This window comes from Mustela erminea, chromosome 21, assembly GCF_009829155.1.
Source record: "Mustela erminea isolate mMusErm1 chromosome 21, mMusErm1.Pri, whole genome shotgun sequence".
NCBI lineage: Eukaryota > Metazoa > Chordata > Mammalia > Carnivora > Mustelidae > Mustela > Mustela erminea.
The window spans coordinates 35,776,017-35,794,975 of NC_045634.1; the positions used below are offsets into that span (position 1 = coordinate 35,776,017).

The 18,959-nt window shown below is 48.0% G+C and overlaps 1 protein-coding gene across 1 annotated transcript in view; it reads left to right on the forward strand.

The window, feature by feature from the left end:
* The first annotated feature begins 496 nt into the window (after nt 1–496).
* Nucleotides 497–18,959, forward strand: part of CSMD1 (CUB and Sushi multiple domains 1) — a 1,941,062-nt gene continuing 1,922,599 nt past the window's right edge. Inside the window, exon 1 of the mRNA XM_032328946.1 lies at nt 497–1,219. Coding sequence (XP_032184837.1) covers nt 1,135–1,219 — 85 coding nt within the window. The 5' untranslated portion in view covers nt 497–1,134. The remainder of the gene's footprint in view (nt 1,220–18,959) is intronic.

Below are 18,959 nucleotides of genomic sequence, written 5' to 3' on the forward strand. Positions count from 1 at the left end.
CTACCCAGCCCATTAAATTCGATACCGAGTTTCACTTGAAGGTTTGCCAGCATGCCATCTCTACTAACCATTTCTAGACATTCTTCCAGACTCCGAATTTCATCTGAACCTGTTTGTTCACAGAAAACCCTCACACAACCTAAACCAGGAAATAGGAAAACCATTCTAACTTCTTGTCCATCGTCATCATCCCAAAGATCACGGAGAATAAGAATACAAAATACAAATTAAAAAAAAAATACGTTTCTTTTTCTTCCTCGGGGTCAGAGCTTGTGGGTTCTCTCTTCCCACCCGCAATTTTTTTCTAAGTTACGCAGGGGACTTCTCTCAGGTCCGCAAGGAGAGCGAGATCAGCAGGTGGAGGCCAGCGTCCGCCCCCGCAGAGTCCCTCCAGTTCGCTCGAGTTGCTGGGTGGCACTGCCTCTCGCCGAGCGTGGCGTGGGTGTCCCCCGCCCCAGCGCCCAGCGAGTCTCCCTCCTCCAGCCTGCGCGCGGCTGCGCCGGAGGCCGAATGGGGCGCCGCACGGCGCCGGGAGCCCGAGGGCCCGAGGCCGGGCTCTGTCTGGGATTGCGCCGAGCCCAGCCTCCTTCCCCTCTCTGTGGGTAGGGATGGTTGAGTCCAGCCGCCACGGCAGCGGCTCCTTGTGCCGCTAGCAGCCTGTCTTCGGCGCCCTCCGCCTTCCCTCTCCAGGCTGGCTCTCCTCCCCCCGCGCCCCCTCCCTCCCTCCCGCAGCTCCCACTCGCTGGCTCTCTCTCCAGCTGCCTCGGCTCCAGGTCTCTCCTGGCTGCGCGCTCGCTCCGCGCCTGCCCCCTCCCGCAGCCTCGCCGCCTCGGTGCCTTCCTGCCCGGCTCGGCCGGCGCGTCCCCGGCCCGGCCCGGCAGCCCGGTGGGCGCTCGGAGCCGCTCAGCCCCGCAGTGGCTCGGGACCGATGCTATGAGAGCGAAGCGAGCCGGGCGCGCAGAGCTGCAGGAGGGCGTCGGATGCGCGGCCGGTCCGGGCACCGGGATCTGTCTCCGGCTCGCCTTGCCCTCTGGTGATCGTTTGGCTCTGCTCGTAGCCCTGCCGTTCCTCGGAGGAGACGGGCGCCTCTGAGAAGAGCCATCGGTGTCGTGTGCGTGTGGAATATCTGCAGACATGACTGCGCGGAGGAAATTCAAGTCGCTGCTCCTGCTTCTGGTGCTGCTGGTTCTGTGCGCGGGGCTCCTCACTGCAGCGAAGGGTAAGGCGGTCTCGCTTGCTACGGGGGAGATGGGCGAGCCCTCCGAGGCCCCGCTGGCGAACGCAAGTGTGTGTGTGGAGGAGGGCAGGGTACCCGGGCGCGGGCGTCCGCCGGGGGTTCTCCATCGCGGACGCTGGGGGGAAGGCAGTGCCCGAGAGCCGGGCTTCCATCGCCTTCTTCCCACCCTTGGCTCCCCCGCCTCTCCTTCCCCTCGCTCGGCTGGCACGACATGCTCCCTTTCTCGGCGGTGTGGGTTGTTGGGGAGCAAGGAGCCAGCCCCGAGTGGGGCTGAAACTGCGCGGTGGCGGGCGATGTTGCCTGCTTAGAGATGTGGCCCAACGGGTCGGGGTGGCTGGGGTGGTTCCCGGGACTTTCCCCGGACCCCGAGCGGCTGGGAAAGTGGCCCGGGCGAAGCCAGCCTCGCAAGTTCTGGCTCTCCAGGGGTTTGGGGGAACCAACAGGCGAGCCTGCCCGCTGCCCAGGCTCCCCGCACCCTTGCACCCAGTCGGCCGGCCCTTCTTCCCCCTCCGGCGGACTCGGGGGGTGACGAGGAGCTACCTCGGTCAGGTCGCCCCCGCCTCCCTCTCCCTGGACTTCGCTCCTTGCAAGTTGGAAGGAGCTGGCATGGTGCGTGCAGAAAGTGGGGAGCCCTGGCTGGGGTTGAACCTCCTCGTATTCGCCGTGGTCACAGCGCTCTACCCCTTGCTACCTCTGGTCCAGAGCAGGGTTTTCCCTGGGTCAGTCCCGGGGCTTGGAGCTCTGTGAACTTGGTTTTCTCCTTGAAACGAGTTAGGGAATGTTTTCCTCTAACTAGCCTACAGGCTGCAAGCTCGGGGCTGGCAATAGCTCCCGCACTTGTCTATTCTCTGGGAAAGAAAACAAGCTCCCTCTTGATTCCGGGGAGGGAAGGGAGGAGGGGAGAGGAGAGAGAGGGGATACTGATTGATTTTCACATCGGAAAGTACCTGCCCCCATTTCCTCATTTTGGCCTCCTTGGGTGCTCTTCCGATCCATCAACCCCGTCGTCCCACTCCGGGGAGTAGCTGTATCTATACAGATTTTTTTTTTTTCTCTTTCCCTTTCTAAAGGCTGCTGTCAAATCTTGAGAGTGTGTGTGCTTTCTAATGGCCGTTTGCTCTTTCCACCCATAGAATCCCCTCTTTCCTCTCTAGATTCTTCCATCGTTATTCCCACCCATTTTCTATTCCTTCAGTGTTCCAGATTCCAGGGTGATTGACAAGGCGAAGGAGGACTGTCTCTGTTTCCATTAGGAAACTCCAGATGGGCCTGGCCTGGAGAGAGACGGAAAGAATGGCAGATTAGTCTCCCCTCCTGGCTGCTCTTCTCCAGCTGGCGTCCAGGGCCGGTTCAGAGCTGACCGCTAGGCACCAGACCTCCACTCGCGCACTACACCCCTTCGACAGGGTGTCTGAGGGAATGCACCCCAAAATCTCAGGCAGCGAAGTGTTCGGCGTTAGTCGCCTGAGCTTCTGGTCTCTGGGAATCGGGGACCTTCCTGCAGACAGCTACGCTCTGCCCATGGGCCCAGCTCCGACCAGACGCCCCGCCTTGGGCGCCACTGCTGGAGATGATGCTGAGGCGCGGGCGGCGGAGCAGGGGCGGACCGGTAGCGGCCTTGGGTCGTGCTGGCCTGGGTGGGAACAGAGAGGCGATGCAGGAAAAGTCGAGGGTTACCCGCGGGAAGTGCGTGTGGGATTTTCTCAGGTCCGGGAAAGGGCCTGCAGACAGGACCTGGCTTTGCCTAGCCAAGTCCCTGCGTGGAGAGGAAACACCTGCTACGCAACTCGGCAGAACTTCCCACCCCTTTCCTCTGCGCTCAAAGTCCAGCTGTGCCCGGGGCCGCCTCCTTCCCCAGGCAGGCAGCGCAGCCTCTGAGCGCATTCTCGGTTCCCCGTGGTTCCGCGCGCTCCGAGCGCCCTTCCCCCGCAATTAGCAGGGGTTGCTGCGTGGAGACAGCGGCGGCAGCCCTGCCGGAGCTGCTTAGTAATCCGCACACGTGTGCAGGGCGGATTCCGCCCCCTCGCGGGTGGGCCGAGGCAGCCGGCGGGGGCTGGGAGGGCGGGGGTGCACCGGTACGCCTTGGGCTGGGGCTGCTGGGGCAGATTCTGGGGGGCAATCAGACAAGGGAGCAAAGTCCCGGGCGCCCCGAGCCTGGAGGAGCTGCGGCGGGGAGGAGAGCGCCTCCTGCGCCCTGGGGGTCCCAGGTCAGGGATGGAGAAGCCAAGAAGTGGAGTCCAGGGTCCCAGGCCCCCGGCGCGCGCTGCACGAGAGTAGGGTGTGCGTGTGTGTGTTTGCGCGTGAAGGGGACCGGGCGACCGCTCTCACTGCGCTATTGAGAGACCTAGGTTGCGGCGGGTGCGCGAGGCTCCAGTATCACCCCGGCGGGGCCCGCGGGGCTGGGGCCGCGTTTTCTCCGAGCCCGAAGGGTCAAGTGCGAGCGCAAGTGGCCGCGTGGGAGCTGGCCGCAGGCAGGAGGCTGGTGACGCCAGCCCCGGAGTCGCTCTGAGAGCGCTCTCACAGCTAGGGCGGGGTCACATTCCCCCTGCAGGGCGAAGCCCTGCTGGCCAAGGTCGGGCCTCTGCCCCAGGGCTGGGGGCCCCAGGGTGCTTGGGAGCCGTGGGGCTTCCCCGTGGAGGAGCGCCCGGAGCACGGCGCGGGCCACCGCTGCGGGAAGAGCGCAGCGTGCGCCCAGGTGGCGGCTCCGGTTGTGTCGGAGGCAGGAGGAGAGTTTCTGATGCGTGGGGTTTAATTCGTGACCTGTTTGCGGAGTCGTGAGAGGCTGCAGGCGGCTGCAGCTGCGGTCATTAGAACCCGGTGCCGTCACTGCCCGGGTCATCTGCTTCAGCTGATCCTGCTTTATTTACGCTTCGGTGCAACCTTGGGGGTACCCGGAATTCAATTTGGATGCCTCTTTTTTTTTTTTCCTTTGGATTACTAACATTGTAAAGGTCGAGTCCCAGATGTGCATACCTCTTCAACCACAGCACCTTCCCAGGGACCGCGGGGAGGGAAGAAGGCGTTGAGAGTTTGCATCTAGCAAACAGGCGGCATAACTCCCTCCGTGTGCTCTCAGATTTGCACCCTTATCTGAGGCTATCTGCTGGCTGTTTGTGTGAGCAAAGTTTGCTTTGCTTTTCAGTTGTTTCTTGTGTATGTGCAGCGACGAGAATGCAGTGATTTGCCAGCATTACTCAGAAAGTGTCCTAAAAAAGGAGCACAGAACAGTAGCTCCATGGTCTCTGGTAGGAAGCCTGGGAGGGAAAGGTGGGGCGCTCAGCCACATTCCTAGTTCTAACAGTCACTGACCCACCCAGCAAAGAGATTCAAGCGTGCATTACCAGCTTTTCACAGCAACCTTGTAAGTCAACACACACACACTCACACACGCCTCCCCTCTCTGTGAGCTTCTAGATGAGTTACCTTGTTAACAATTCACATCACCAAGAAGGATGCTGAGCCCTTACGTTTGCGGGCCACATTGCCTTATGGCTGAGCAGTCCCACAGGTACTCTGTCCTGGGGAAGCCAGGAGCTCCTGTGACTAACTAAATGGCTTTCACAGAACCCACCCCCATACCTTATATACTAAAAGGTGGGTCTTATAAAGGGAAGGTAAGATTTCCTCATTTGCAATTTCCTTAGCAAACCATGGGTATTATTATTACTATTAGCAGGGGATTAAGTTTTTGTTTTGATTTGTTTTTCCATGAAGAGCTGTTCAGGCAAGAGATCTGGTTCTTCCGGAGCACTATTGTGCTTTTCGTTTGGGATTTTACATCTGTGAAAAGGGAAGTGAAGGGAAAGCTTTCTTCCAAAGCGTCAGGTTTTGTAAACTTGAATAGTGGGACAATGAGATCCCAGTGAACACGGCAGAGGAGAGAATAGCAGGTGGGAACGTGGTCTGGGAACCCCCAGGCCTCAAGCATCTCCCCTCACACAGGCCCCAGGAAGGGCATCTCTGTCTGTTTACTGGTTTCCCCCTGGCCAAGTACTCTTGGTAAGACCCTGCCGCAGGTACCCGCGTCTGTGTTCCTACTGCAAACCCAGCTTCTCCTGAGGGCAATGCCTCCATAGTTCCCAGTTTATTGTCTCAAACAAACACCAACGGTGCTTTGAAAATGTCAAGAAAATGGTTCAGCTTCCTTTAAGAAATAGATCAACAGAGGTTCAGTGGCCGGTTAGCGCTCATTGCAGACGATACAGCAAATCCAGTGTAGACATTTCTAAGCTGTCAAAATGCAAATGGCATATTAAATACTCGCGCTCCGCTGAATTCTAAATGGGTCTCCGGTAGGTTTTCTGCTGAGCTCATAGCAAGAACAAGCCACCTAGGCTCGCGTACCTGCACTTTAAGCTGCACTTTCCCCTTTGGCCTTTTATGCTTCTTCTCCTTCGTTTCATTTCCCTCTAGACTTAAGAAGGTGAACAGGTACTCTGGCCCAGAAGAGATGACAGAGCTGTATGGGCTTATTTTAGTTGCATGTGTTGAGCTAATAAATCAGAGGCAGACATCTGGGTCAGATGTCAGATGTCAGATGGTAGATATGCTACCACCTACCATATGTGTGCCTTTTGAGCGAGGTCCATAGGGTTGCCGGCAGCCATAAGGGATAGTCTCAGATCGGCTCTACTCCACGTTCTAGCCACTGTGAGGACCAGAGATGGGAATTGTTTGAAACGCTAGAACTGGCTTGGCTGCACCACCTGAAGGAAAGACATAAATACTTTGGTTGGGCTGAGACTAGTTAGCCCTAAAGGAAATCGATCCTTTGATCTTGCCTTCACCTGCACAGCCTCTGTGCTTAGCTCGCTGTATGTCCACTTCAGGACAACCGATCAGTGTGCAAACCAGACAACCGTATTCAGGTCCTTGCCTGAGTGCAAGGAAGTAAGACTCTTCCACAGTGACTTCAAGGTGTCCTTGCTTTTGACTAATTATCCACGTTTGAGGTGGAATTTACTCCCTAGTACTGAAGTTGATGAGTGACAGAATTAAAATTCCTACTCTATAAAAATACAATCCAAGAAGACGGTTTCATTGAACTCTTTCAGACGGACTGAGGGTAGGAATTTGTGAAAACAGCACTCACCTTGTTGCAGTTTTGTGTTTTTTTGTTTTGTTTTTTGTTATTTGTCTGTTGTTTTGTTTGGTTTTGTTGTGTCTTCCCCAGCACAGCAGCCTCTAATGGGTGGACTGGAGAGGAAGATGCCGCGATAGCTTTAGGGAAGTTGCGAGATCTCTCCTCCTCCCCAGCATCTTCGTTCTAGCTGGATGAGAGATTCGCCATCCACTAGACCCGCTCACCGCCTCAGTTAACAAAACCTACTCCTGCATGTATTACAAACATTCTACTGAGAAATCACATCCCAAGAATTAACTTGATTTAGAGTCTGTGTTACTCTGACCTACAGCGGCCATGTTTATCTCCAGCTAAAGCTTCTTTAATGAATGCAGAAAGCGTGCCGGCATGGGCCCCTCTATTAAAAAATAGCTCCTATATCTTATGTCTCATACATTTTGCAATTTACTCATAGAAACGTTCCTGCCTTATCTTATACTAGCGTTAGCTTGGGGGAAAGCTGTAAAGGGGAAAGGGTTGTGCCCTTACTGCCATTCCCTCCAAATATATGTAGAACCAAAAGGATCCACCTTGATCCTGCCAGTCTGAATATTTCCAGTCTTCTACCTTAATATTAAGAAGCTTAATGTAATTTTGCCCCATTATTAGTAAAATAATAAATCATGAAGAATGCTTTGTGATTTAAAAATTACCCTTGTTACTGAAGTGAGATCAAAGGAAACATAGTCATGGAGAGGTCAAGTCGTTGGTGCCATTTCTGGGTTTTTTTCACCCGTGAGTCACTTTTAGAATATTGCAGCCAGAGACTTAAAGGTTGTAAAATATTGGCCTGATTCTTGGTCTTATGCATTTTGGAAACCCTCCACCTCAATAAAATTCAAGAAAAACCAATACGGCCGTAGTTACCACAGATGAACCTCCACCTTTTGTCTGGATGAGCGAGGTACCTGTAAGCCTCATGAGTCGCCTTGGAATCAGAGCCGCTTTTGAGAATTTGCAGCATTTCCCCCACAGTATTACTGTGGCAACCTGGTTTTTCTTTATACTAAACATGTCACCTTTATCTTGGTAGGTGGTGGCTTTATGACCATGATGTAGAATATTTGAGTAGCCTTTTGCAAACTCTGTGCTTAAGAATCCCTGGAGGTCTTGTTTAAATGCAGTTTTAAAGGCCTCTTTTCCCTAAGTGATTGGCAGTAAATGGGTTTTGGGTGGTGTCAGAAATCTGCATTTACATATGCATATGTGTTATCTTTATCTACCAATCTTTGCCCTTTCAATAAAAGGCATCAGAATCTAATAACCTATTCATTGAGACTTCACAGGCTAATTAGGCTATCGTATATTTCAAGATGAATATACGATATTATGAAATTGTGCAAATATTTCAGAAGATTTCTTCTTTATCATTAGGACCTCCATCATCAGTGTTCATCATTCTATGCTGTCTTTAATCTTTTTTTTTTTATGGTTTTATAGCAAAGATGAGATTCAAGCTCCTTGTCCATAATATTTATATTACGGGAAGACTTCAAGGGATAATTATACTCTTTCATATAAAAATACTGTGTGAATGAATGATTTTATTTTTTTTCTTTTACTGTTTAGTGTACTCTGATATGATTAATGTTATGTAAGAAAGAGCTAAATGTGAGATTAAAATTAGAATTATTTGGGGAGTGATCTCTGATGAATTAAAAGCCTTTGAAATTAATTGTGAATTCTAAGCAGTCATTTTCCAGATGCCTGGTGAATCCCTATGCCTTTATTCAGAGAAACTTACTTATTTCTCCTCTTGTTTTTAATAGAAAGTGTCTTTCTTGATCTTTACAAGTGAGTAATTTTCTACATGGAGTTGATATTCATGGGAAATATGTAGGGGATTCTCTCCATTGATGTCCCAAATCCTTGACAGGACTGTGCTGCTTTCTCTTGTTCCCGGTGACTCTCTGAGTGGATTGTCACCTATTTTTCCTATCAGTAAGTTGATAATCAAGACCACAAACCTTTGACTTTTATGTAAACGGTTTCATCTTCAGAGTAACAGAAAGTTAAACACAGCTCATTCTTATGAAAATGCATTCTGCTGGAGCTAAGGAGATTCACGTTTCTTTCAAAGGATGGACCAGGAGAGTATTGTTGAGAGGCCATCAACAATTTTTGTCTCCATGTTTCAAACTATTTCTTTTTATGGTGAGGAAAGTGGTGTACTTTGATGTATAATACAGCTGTGGATAGTTAAGACTTGAAGGGAATGATTGGCACTTCATGAAGAAAAGAAGAGGGACCCTAACAACATAAGAAAGGTCACATTTTTACAAGAAATTAACTGAATTGAGCAGATACTTCCCTTTATGCTCAAGAAATGTAAATTTCTTCAGCATCAATCTGGCATTTCTTGTGCTGTCTCATTCTCTTCCTCCTTTCTCTACAAAATATAATTGTTGTGAACAACTGAAGACATCCAGCATTTGGATTTTATTTTGTTTGTGGTGTTGGCTGTGTACATGTAGGTGCAGGTTACCTGCTCAAGAGGCCTGCTCCGTTTTCCATGGAAACAATATGAAATTTTCAGACTATAATCCCAAGGTTTTTTTTGTTTGTTTGTTTTTGTTTTGTTTTGTTTTGTTTTTTAATTTGTAGGTGATATCAGGAGAAAGTCAAGTGAGGTAAATCACCTTGTTACCGTTAGGTGGCATTATCTTTTATTGCTCTATTTAAGTATCCAGGAAGAACTACTATCGGTTGTGTGATATGTCTATTACCATCCTAAACAATGAGGACCTGAGAGTCCAAGAAGAGATTTGGGAAGTCTAGACTCTTAAAGAGAATTATAGTAGTAATTCTGTTCTCTTGAAAAGTCATGGCGTGTACCAACCAGAATAACTCAATTCTATATAACTGAAATGCATGAGTTCTTTACTATTTAGCTATAAACATTAATAATGAAGATGCTGAGTCGGTGCTGCCCTCAAGGAGCTTTCACTGTTACTAAAAACTACAACAAAACCCTCAAGTTATTGACTTAACTGGTATGTGTTCCAATATTGGGCTGCGGTACACACAGCAAATGCCCTGCCCATCTGAGAGAAGGGCTCCTGGGGGGGAGGGAACGTTGGTCCAGCCCCCAAGAATGGAAGAGGAAGGAGACAGGGACAGAGTCAGAGAGCATGAGGGTGTTGAATGAGAAATGGGGTTTTTCCCCCCAAAAAAGTAGTGAGGGTCAGGTTAAGTGTCAAGAAGTGTAGATGAGCCTCTAAGTATCGCTGCTTCTCAGAAGTTCTTCCGTGGCTCCTGAAAGCTGAAGGCCCAGAAGCAGAGGAGTGTGAACCACTGTCCCGGGACGGACTCCTGAAGCTGGCGGGTGTGTAGCTCGCTGGAAGCCTCGCCTCTTTTCCTCACACAACCTGTGGGTCAGCCCCTTGTCTGGACTAAGGTTGTGTGTCTGGGAATACTTTCGTCCTTTCAAAATTTTTTTCCTGGTTCCATGAGCGATGCTCTTACGGTTGTGGTGTTGTGACGACTCCCGGGATAGTGATAGCATCGGAGCCCCGGGTGTGTGTGTTGGTGGGGCAGGGGCACGTTTGGTTCACTGCTCCCGGGTATTGGTGCCGCATGTACTGTATGTATTTCTACGCAGTACGGTGTGCTTCCTTCAGACAGACTGCCTGGTCCTTTGTAACCGTGCTTCAGCCTCTCCGTGCGGCTCTCTGCTTCCTGCCAGTGGATTCACTCCAATCAGATCTGCGTAATGCATACCCTAAGTTCACCTTTGCTCCCCTGTATCTCAAGCTGCTCAGCCTTGAGCTCCCCCTCCGGGTTCCTCACCCATATTTGACCACCCCATCTCTCTGTCTCCTACATTTCTTGGTCACTAAGCCGCATTTTGCCATCGCCGATCATAACACAGAACACCGTGAGTGTACGATCCTCAGAAAAAGTATTGCTTGTTTGCCGGTTTTGTTTCTGTTTGTTGGCATCATTCTTACTGTGTAGATTAAAGTCCCACACAATTAAAAGGCACTCTTCCAACTCTCAAACCATTGCAGTGTTTCTTAGGCGTTCATTCACGGTTTCTTCAATGAATAAACAAATGTTCTCATAGATGGGGTTCTCTCCCTTTCTTAAAGTGAGTCAAATGAATGTGCTGAAAATATTTTTTGAAAAGCCTCGTCAAAAACAGATGACCTGTGGACAGTACCAGGAGTGACCTCCTCGAGTGAGGAGGAAATGAATAGTGATTTATTCATTCACATACAGACACTAGAACTTGTCAAAATAACTAACTTTGAAACCCTATAGCCAAATTACCATTTTGCTGTGCTTATTTGATTCGTTTGTTTCTTTTCATAATTGTTTCTCTTTATATACAAAGTAACTTGTCTGGGCTATTTGCTTTCTTCTCTCCTAGTGACGATAATGCGATGATATTAGAGCCGGTACAGCAGATCCGTCAGCTTACAATTGTCGTTTTGAGCTTCATGACTATTTCATGTCTTTGCTTTTTAATTTAAAAGAATTACATAAGACGATTATGGAACACAGAAGAACTTATCAGTCTCTTTCTTTTACCACCGCAACTACAAAATTACCTTTCCCGTGTTCTTTCGTGACAACAACAGAACTGGAAGGGGCACCTTGTCACGTATTTAAAAGGGGACGGGTCTGGGGCGCCTGGGTGGCTCAGTGGGTTAAGCCGCTGCCTTCTGCTCAGCAGGGAGCCTGCTTCCTCCTCTCTGCCTACTTGTGATCTCTCTCTATCAAATAAATAAATAAAATCTTTAAAAAAAAAAAAATAAAAGGGGACGGGTCTTCAGACCTGAAAGCACAGAGACTATAGCCACACCAGCCTTTGGGGCATGATTTATACCTCCTAGGCTATGTGTCTTTCTTTCAGTTTTACGAGAGTTGGACAGTATGAGGCCGTTAAAGAAAAGCCTGTAAAAATAAATAAATAAATAAATAGCATAAAGTGTTATATGACAAGCTGAAGTGACGATCCTTTCTTCTGTGAGATGGCTTCTTTTTCATATTTAAGGACAGATCCTGTGGCTAGGAGGTAAAAAATGTGTAAGTTAGAGATCTGGTGTTGCTTACTGCAGCCTTAAAATCAGAGCATAAGGTTTGAGCCACTTTTTTATGCCTGTTATTTTCAATGTATTTTATTTTTTCCTTTAATTTAAAATTATTTGAGTCTAGTTGACACACCACGTTACATCAGTTTCAGGTGTACAACTGTGTGTTTCAGCTTCTCCGTACGTTCTGCTGTGCTGACCACAAGAGTAGCTACCATCCGTCACTATCCAATGCTATTACAACCCCATTGACCATATTATTTTTATGCTTTCTAATGACTACTCATCCTTTGGTCTGAATTAAGGAGGGATAGGGACAGAAAGCCAAGGGCATTTAGAGCAAGATCACATTATGTTGTCTTCCGCTCCCCATCTTTCTCCTCTCTGCAGGACCTGACACCCCCAGAAATCGTTACAAGCTAGGAAACAGAGTTATGAAGGACAAATTAGAGGGGAAGTCCATCTCACGACTGTTTGCATTAGCTGTCTAATCGCTGTGTAGCATGATTATCACAAACCCAACAGCTTACCCAGCATACATGTAGAATCTTACCTTCCTGGTGGCCCGGTGGGGGGTGGGGTCTGTGCATAGCTGGGTTGGGGCTCACGAGCTATCGTCAAGGTCTGGGCTGGGCCTTCATTCTCATCTGGAGCTCAGCTGGGGACGGACCCAGTCATAGCATGACTCAGGAGCTGGCGGGATTCCATTCCTTGTGGTTGTAGGGCTGGGAGCTTAAGTTTATTGCTGGCCATCGGCCAGGACTTACCCTCAGTTCCTAGAGACTGTCCATGATTTCATTTCTTTTCTTTTCTTTTTTCTTCTTTTTTTTTTTTTTAAGATTTTTATTTATTTATTTCACAAAAAGAGAGAGATCACAAGTAGGCAGAGCAGGAGGCAGAGAGAGAGAGAGGGAAGCAGGCGTCCGCTGAGCAGAGAGCCCAATGCCTGGCTTGATCCCAGGACCCTGAGATCATGACCCGAGCTGAAGGCAGAGGTTGAACCCATTGAACCACCCAGGCACCTGTCCATGGTTTTTTGCCACGTGGAGCTTCCCAACATGGTCCAAAGCCCGGGAGGGAGAGAAAGGGAGACTCAGGAAAATCGGGTGCTACCATATTACAATGTAATCACATGATCACAGGCACATAGTCCCAGGTAGTTGGTCCCTTTAACCTTATTTTATTGGTTACAAACAAGACCCAGGGCCTGCCCTCTTCACAGGGAGGAGAATTACACAAGGGTGCAAACATCAGGAGGTGGGGATCATGGTCGCCACCTGAAGAGTCTATCCACTACGCATTCCTAGCAATACATTAATATAGAAAGAGCATCATGGAGTCAATAAGCAAAAATGGGCAACACAGGTGAATAGGTATTTTGCATAAAGGGCAAGAATAAATAACATGTGTAGGAAAAGGTCCCTAAACTTACTCCTGATTAAAGGAATGTGGATTAAACAATGCCACATTACCCCTCAGTGCATTTGTGAGACTACAGTCCCTGTAGTCAGCAAGCAGACAGGGCGACCACACCCATACACCATTATATATGCAGAAGAAAGCTTACGGGTCCAACCCAAATTCTAAAGTGTTAGGTATTTTAACCCAGAAATGGGATACATTTTGGGCAATATATGCTTATTTGTATTTAGCTCTCCCTCTAAAAGTGAAAAATTGGACAGAGTTTCAATGTCCATTATCCTAAAATAGGTCAATAAATTGTGCAGCACACACTGTAGTCTATGTGCAAGTGTGTCCATGGTAAAGACTGAGGTGAAAATTCAAAATACAATGTACAATTTGCCTCAATCTTCATGTAGGGAGAAAGGAAGCTACATCTATGCATATATCTGAAATATCTGAAAATATGCATATATTAGAGCAAAGATGTTTAAATGTTTGATTTTTAGATAACTCAGTTATCTTGAAATAAAATAATAGTTCTTAAATTTTAAAAAAGGGAAGAAAAGGAAGAAAAGAAAAAAAAAGGAAGGACAAGTAGCTCTTATCAAACCACTGAGGAGAAGAATAGAGACAGATGATCAGATTTTTGAACTTGAGGTGACATTCAAGTTTATTATAATAATGCTCCTTTTACTTGTATCTAGAGAACTTAAGAGTCTTGGACAAATTGCTGGGGAAACTTAAGGCAGAACTCAGTGTAAGTGGACACTCTTCTCATGGGGGCACACATGCCTTTTGATGACCCAGCATTCTGGTTGCGCACTCAGGACCAGACTGGTTCCGCACTCAGGACCAGACTGGTTCCGAACTCAGGACCAGACTGGCCATCTGTCTCCCTCACTCCTACCTCTATCCCACTCTGGTGGAAGCACAGCTCGGCACTGAGTTTCTTCCCTGACATGATGCTCTGGGAAGACAGTACAGTTAGGAAAGTTCTGGGATTAAGTTTAAAGGCTAAGATCATCTGGCAGCTGGAGAAGTACCCTGCTCACCCCGTACTTCTAAGACGGTCCAGGATGGCTGGGCGGGCTACAGGACCCTCAGGAGGATGACGCGTGTCGAACGACTGTACTGCTTTGTCAAAAACTTAACCACAGTAATGTCTTAAACGTTGCTGAAAAGCCAGTGCTGTGATGTCTTATGTCACCTGATGACTATGTTTCACGTTAATATATTGGGATGATATATTTGCCACTGCAAAATATTTAATTCTGAAGGACTTAGTAAGCTAAATTCTACCACTCTGAAATATTTGTTGGGACTGCTCCAATTAATACAATTAGACAATCCTATGCTTAAATGTATTAATGATGAAAATGACTTGAATTAGGAAATAGCTTTTCCGATGTGAAAACTTGTTCATTCTTTAAATTGCCAGTTCATGTCCGGTGGTGGAAGTAATCCGTCTGAGTTTTCGTGTGCTTGGGTGTTCTGTGCTGGAGAATATAGCTACGTGAAATGCTGGGCTTCCTGTGCTCGACGGCATCCTCTGGGAAGCTGGGCACTTGGGGCTCTGTGCCTGGCTCTACCCCTCAGAGTGTGGGCCTGGAAACACAGGAAACTCCTGACACCACATTTTCTCATCTTTGCAAAAGTGTTGTTAACTGGACTTATTAATATTATAAAGATTAGATGAATAAGCTGATGAAAAAGGCTTAGAGCAGGGCCTGGCAGTTACTAATCTTAAATAAATGTTAGCAACTGTTTTATTATAGCAACTAAGAAATTAGACTATCAATTCAGGATATGGCTCCAGAAGGAATATTGGAGAAAGGCTTATTTTTTGGAGAGAAATTACTTATAAGTGAAGGCTAATAATTATATTTGGATATAAGTACCTTACATTTAGAAGAAGAATCCTGATGCTCGTTTCTAGAATATTTTTAGGATGTACAAAATGCTTTGCATTTCTTCCTTCAGTTGCGGACACACAGACGTTACTGAGATTTCTCAGAAAGGTCAAGTGCTAATAGGATCAACGTCATAACTTGACCTTGCACGTCACCTTCAGCTTGAATAATATTAAATGCTCGGTACAGCCACATGGAGATGTGCTCTATCGTCATTTACGACCAGAAAGCCTTGGGCATCTGAAGTGGCCACGAGAGGGTCAACACAAGGAAATAGCGGAATGCTTCTCAAAGCCAGCCTGCTCTGAAGGGGGCATCTGTCCGCACGTCCCGTGGGTCGGTTGAGAACATTCCCAACCATGAGAGGCTTTCACGTTCTGAAGGGATTTCCTATGTTTTATAGGAGTTCCTGTATTCTAAATGGTTAGTTTTGTCCAAGGAAATTACCTGAGCCATTTCTTTGCTTGTTTGTTTGTTTTTGGAAGCTGTTCTAAAAGGAACGCTGGAAGTGGGGCGACTTGTTGCTTGAGCCTCGTGAAAGCACAGGTGAGGGCCTCACGGGCGATGCAGCGCATTTCTCCCCTTTCTCAAAGTACAGTCAGTGAAGCTGGAGACTCTCGGGTGAATAGACTCTTTACAATAGTTAGGGCTTTACCCACTGACGGACACCCTTGTTTTCCCCCATAAACGTGGGGTGATCAGTCCTGCTAAGGCAGTCCGTATAATCTGGCCTTTGTCTCCGGGCTTAGGCCCTCCTTGTAGCGTCTCATGACTCCAGTAGGACGGACCATTGAATTGAGGAAATGCCCACAGCTCACCCGCCCGCCCCAAGGCTGCAGAGCTGCGTGGAGACGCCGAAAGGCAGTGGTTTCTGTGTTGGAAAGCCCATGTTAGTGACAAAAATAAATCCCAAATTGTGAGGTTAGAAGAAGATGTTCTTTCCAGGATCGCATGGTTGAGACCTTCAGAAGAGGCTGCTTAGGACTCCAGTGGCCGTGAGCAAAGTGCCGACTCCTCGAGGTCCGCTCCGCCCATGTGGCTGTCAGCGTGAAGGTCTGCGACTCTCATCCCCGCTCTGACCAAGGGCTCGCCGCCTCCAAAACCTTGTAAACGTAGCACCTCTGCTGGTCCCACAGGGAGGAAGGACTTGTCCGGTCTTGGGGTGAGAACATCCATTCCACGGGTTTCATGGCTTCTCCTCATTGTGCCCAGGGTCCTCCTGCAGGGCGCATGGCGTCAGGTCCCCATGGCATCTCCTCCAGCCAACACCGGCCTGGAAGCAGCCAGCGCTGGAGTTCTGTGACTTGGCTTCGAATGGGGTCTTGTTCGGAGATGCTCAGTCAGCCTTCGTCAACAAGCAGCCTGAGCCCCGGGGACGGCATCTGTACTGACGATGCAGGACTTTGAAAGAACGTACTCTCGGGAGCCTGAGCTCAGAGCTGTCCACCCACCTGTCCTCCTGAGTCGGAGTTCTCTAGGTGATCTCAGGAGCTCTGAGAACTTCAGTTTTGAGGCCACTTTTACAGCCCAGGGAGGAGGAGGAGGCATTTTTTCCACCGTGTGCAGGAGTCTGTGGCCACCGTCTCTGCAGTCACACACCACAGTTTCCTCTGGCGAAAAGTCGCTTGGCCTGGGTCAAAGAGAAAGCTGCTCAGTGGGTCTGTGGGGAGGGCTGCTGTGTTGTTGTTAGAGCGGAAACGTGCAGAACCCTCCTCGCCTGCTTCAGAGAGTGCAATTGTAACTTCTAGTTTTTTGTGGGGTGTTTTTTTTTTGGTAATTAATTGAACATATGTTTTATTTATTTTATTTATTTTTTATTTTTATTAACATATAATGTGTTCTTAGCCCCCGGGGTACAGATCTGTGAATCGGCAGATGTACACACTTCACAGCGCTCACCATCGTGAACTTCTAGTCTTATCTCTGCAAAGTCGTTCATACCTATTTGGTTCTTCTTGAAGGAGCGTTATGATCAATAGGACCTCTTTTTTTTTTTCATAAATGAGGTAGAAATTAGTTAACAAGTGAAATGCTAATGGTCGACACCGTATAAGACATTTTAGGGCACACGATTGATAAACGTGTGAACCATCCAGAGAATAAGATCTGTGTGACTGTTGGCAGAGAAAATGGTATAAAAACGAGCACCTCCCCAACAATGACCATGGTCAGTTCAAGTGCAGATGGGAGACAGCTGATAGATTGCAGTATTGGAAGAAAAAGACAACAGCAGACACCCTCATTCCAACCCCCGAGGAACCACGCGCTGCCCTAGTGTGTTTTCTTGTTTACAGCGGACTGACATCATGTCTTCAGGACAGTGATGCTTAAGTGGCACTTAAATGAGTATTTGCTGAAGAAGGAGGTCGTTGGAGGGAAGGGATGTGTGACATCCCGACCAGATCACAGTTCTATCCAGTGACACATTTCCAACAGGTCCGTGCAGGGCGTGGTGGGTGGGTGTTGGACACGGACAAGAAGGTTGACTCTAAATGCCATCTCAGCTTAATTAGGAGGGAGAGGGCCGTTGTGGGTGAGTTTCCGCACATGATGGGTTTGTTGTTAAGCTAGTTTCGCATTAGTGAGCTGTTTGGGACCAGTTAAAAAAATCAGTTTGAAGGGTTTTGTCTGTAGGGAACTTCATGTGTGCAGAGAACTAAAACAGTGCGTAATACTAGAAGAGCATGACAAATCCTTTTATGTATTTTTATTAAAAAGTATATTTAGGAAGTAACTATTTTTTGCGTCTTGTTAAGAGGCCTTTACGAATTCAGTGTAGGATATAAATTCAGGACGTGAATCTCAGGTACAGGAAGCGGACAGAAGACAAGGGGCGGCTGCAGGGTCTGGGTGTCCCTCCCCGTGTTTGTAGCTACGTGTGAGGAGGAAGAACAGGCGTGATGGGTGCTGCCCCCGTCACGGCTAAAAGCCAATCACTGGCCCTTGTATTTAGGGAGTTATTACGTACAACTAAACAAAAGTTCCACATCAAACCAGAAAGGCATAAACGCCTAGCAGACAATGGTTCCCTTTTTAAGAAGATTTTCTTATAATAAATAACTTCTTTTTTTTTTTTTCAGAGGTGGCCAGTATGAGCCACACTGGGAACGGTTTGAGTCCTTCCTGACCAGCTCCTCCCGGATGGCTCTGGGCTCCATGAACAGTATCTGCTGTTCTGTTTGGTTTTGTTTTTCTTTCCTGTTATTGCAAATAACGTACGCACAATTTATGGCTGTGACAGGATTGTCATAGTCTTTCCTGCCGCAGAGTTTGGCTCGCCTCTGTTTCCACGGGACATTGGGTGAAGCCGTGAAGAGCCCGCGGTGGGTAGCTGTGCCCTGGCTCACTTGTCCCATTACCCTATAGCAGTTTGTAGGGACACCTGTACCTGGAGCCTACAGGATGGCGTTTCTAGTCCAAGCTCTGCTCGATTCCAGTTTGGGGACCTCCAAATGGGGTGCCTTGGTTTATTTGTCTGAGAAGCAAGTGATTTGGCTCTTTCCCTGTCTGCCCTGACATTCTTTGACTTCTGTTCTAAGTATAGCAGCAATCAGCTAATCAATACATACTTAGAGGGTTACAGCAGAGTGGCCCAAATTCAATAAGGCCACTTGCAGCCCGGAGGTAGAAGTAATCCATGGTGCGTGGGTGTGATTTTTCTTTTTTCCTTTCATATTTATATTTATAATGCATTGTACTCAGTGATCTGCAGCTTCTCTCCTCAAATGACATACAGCAGATACTTCCTCTAATTAGTGTAAGTTGAAATTAATTATACTCTCTGAGCCTATTTGCTCTGATATTTTCACAACCCCTTTGAAAAATAGAAGTCACCTTGGTATATTCAAAACACTGGTGTCTCAGGTCTCTCCTAATTTGATGGGACCACCAGGTCACACTGACCATCTGTGCTACATGGGTCTTGTCCTTCTGGAAAGGTCTGTGTCCATTGTGGCTTTGGGGGAGACACCTCTTTTTCCAGCTCTGTCCCTGAATGTGAATGCTCTTGGGAGAGCTATAGGAAAAACATCTATATCCTCAGAGTTCACTTTCCATAAATTTTGGAATTAAATCTACTGCCTAATAATTTTTTCAAGCCACAATATCAACCTTAACATTTATTATTTATGTGAAAGTTTATATAGTTGCAAAGTACTTATAAATACCATTTGTGGGAGGCAGCTCAACACTCTATCTTATCATCTCATATTCTCCTGACACGGAACTTGAACCTCAAGAGTCACCTTCTT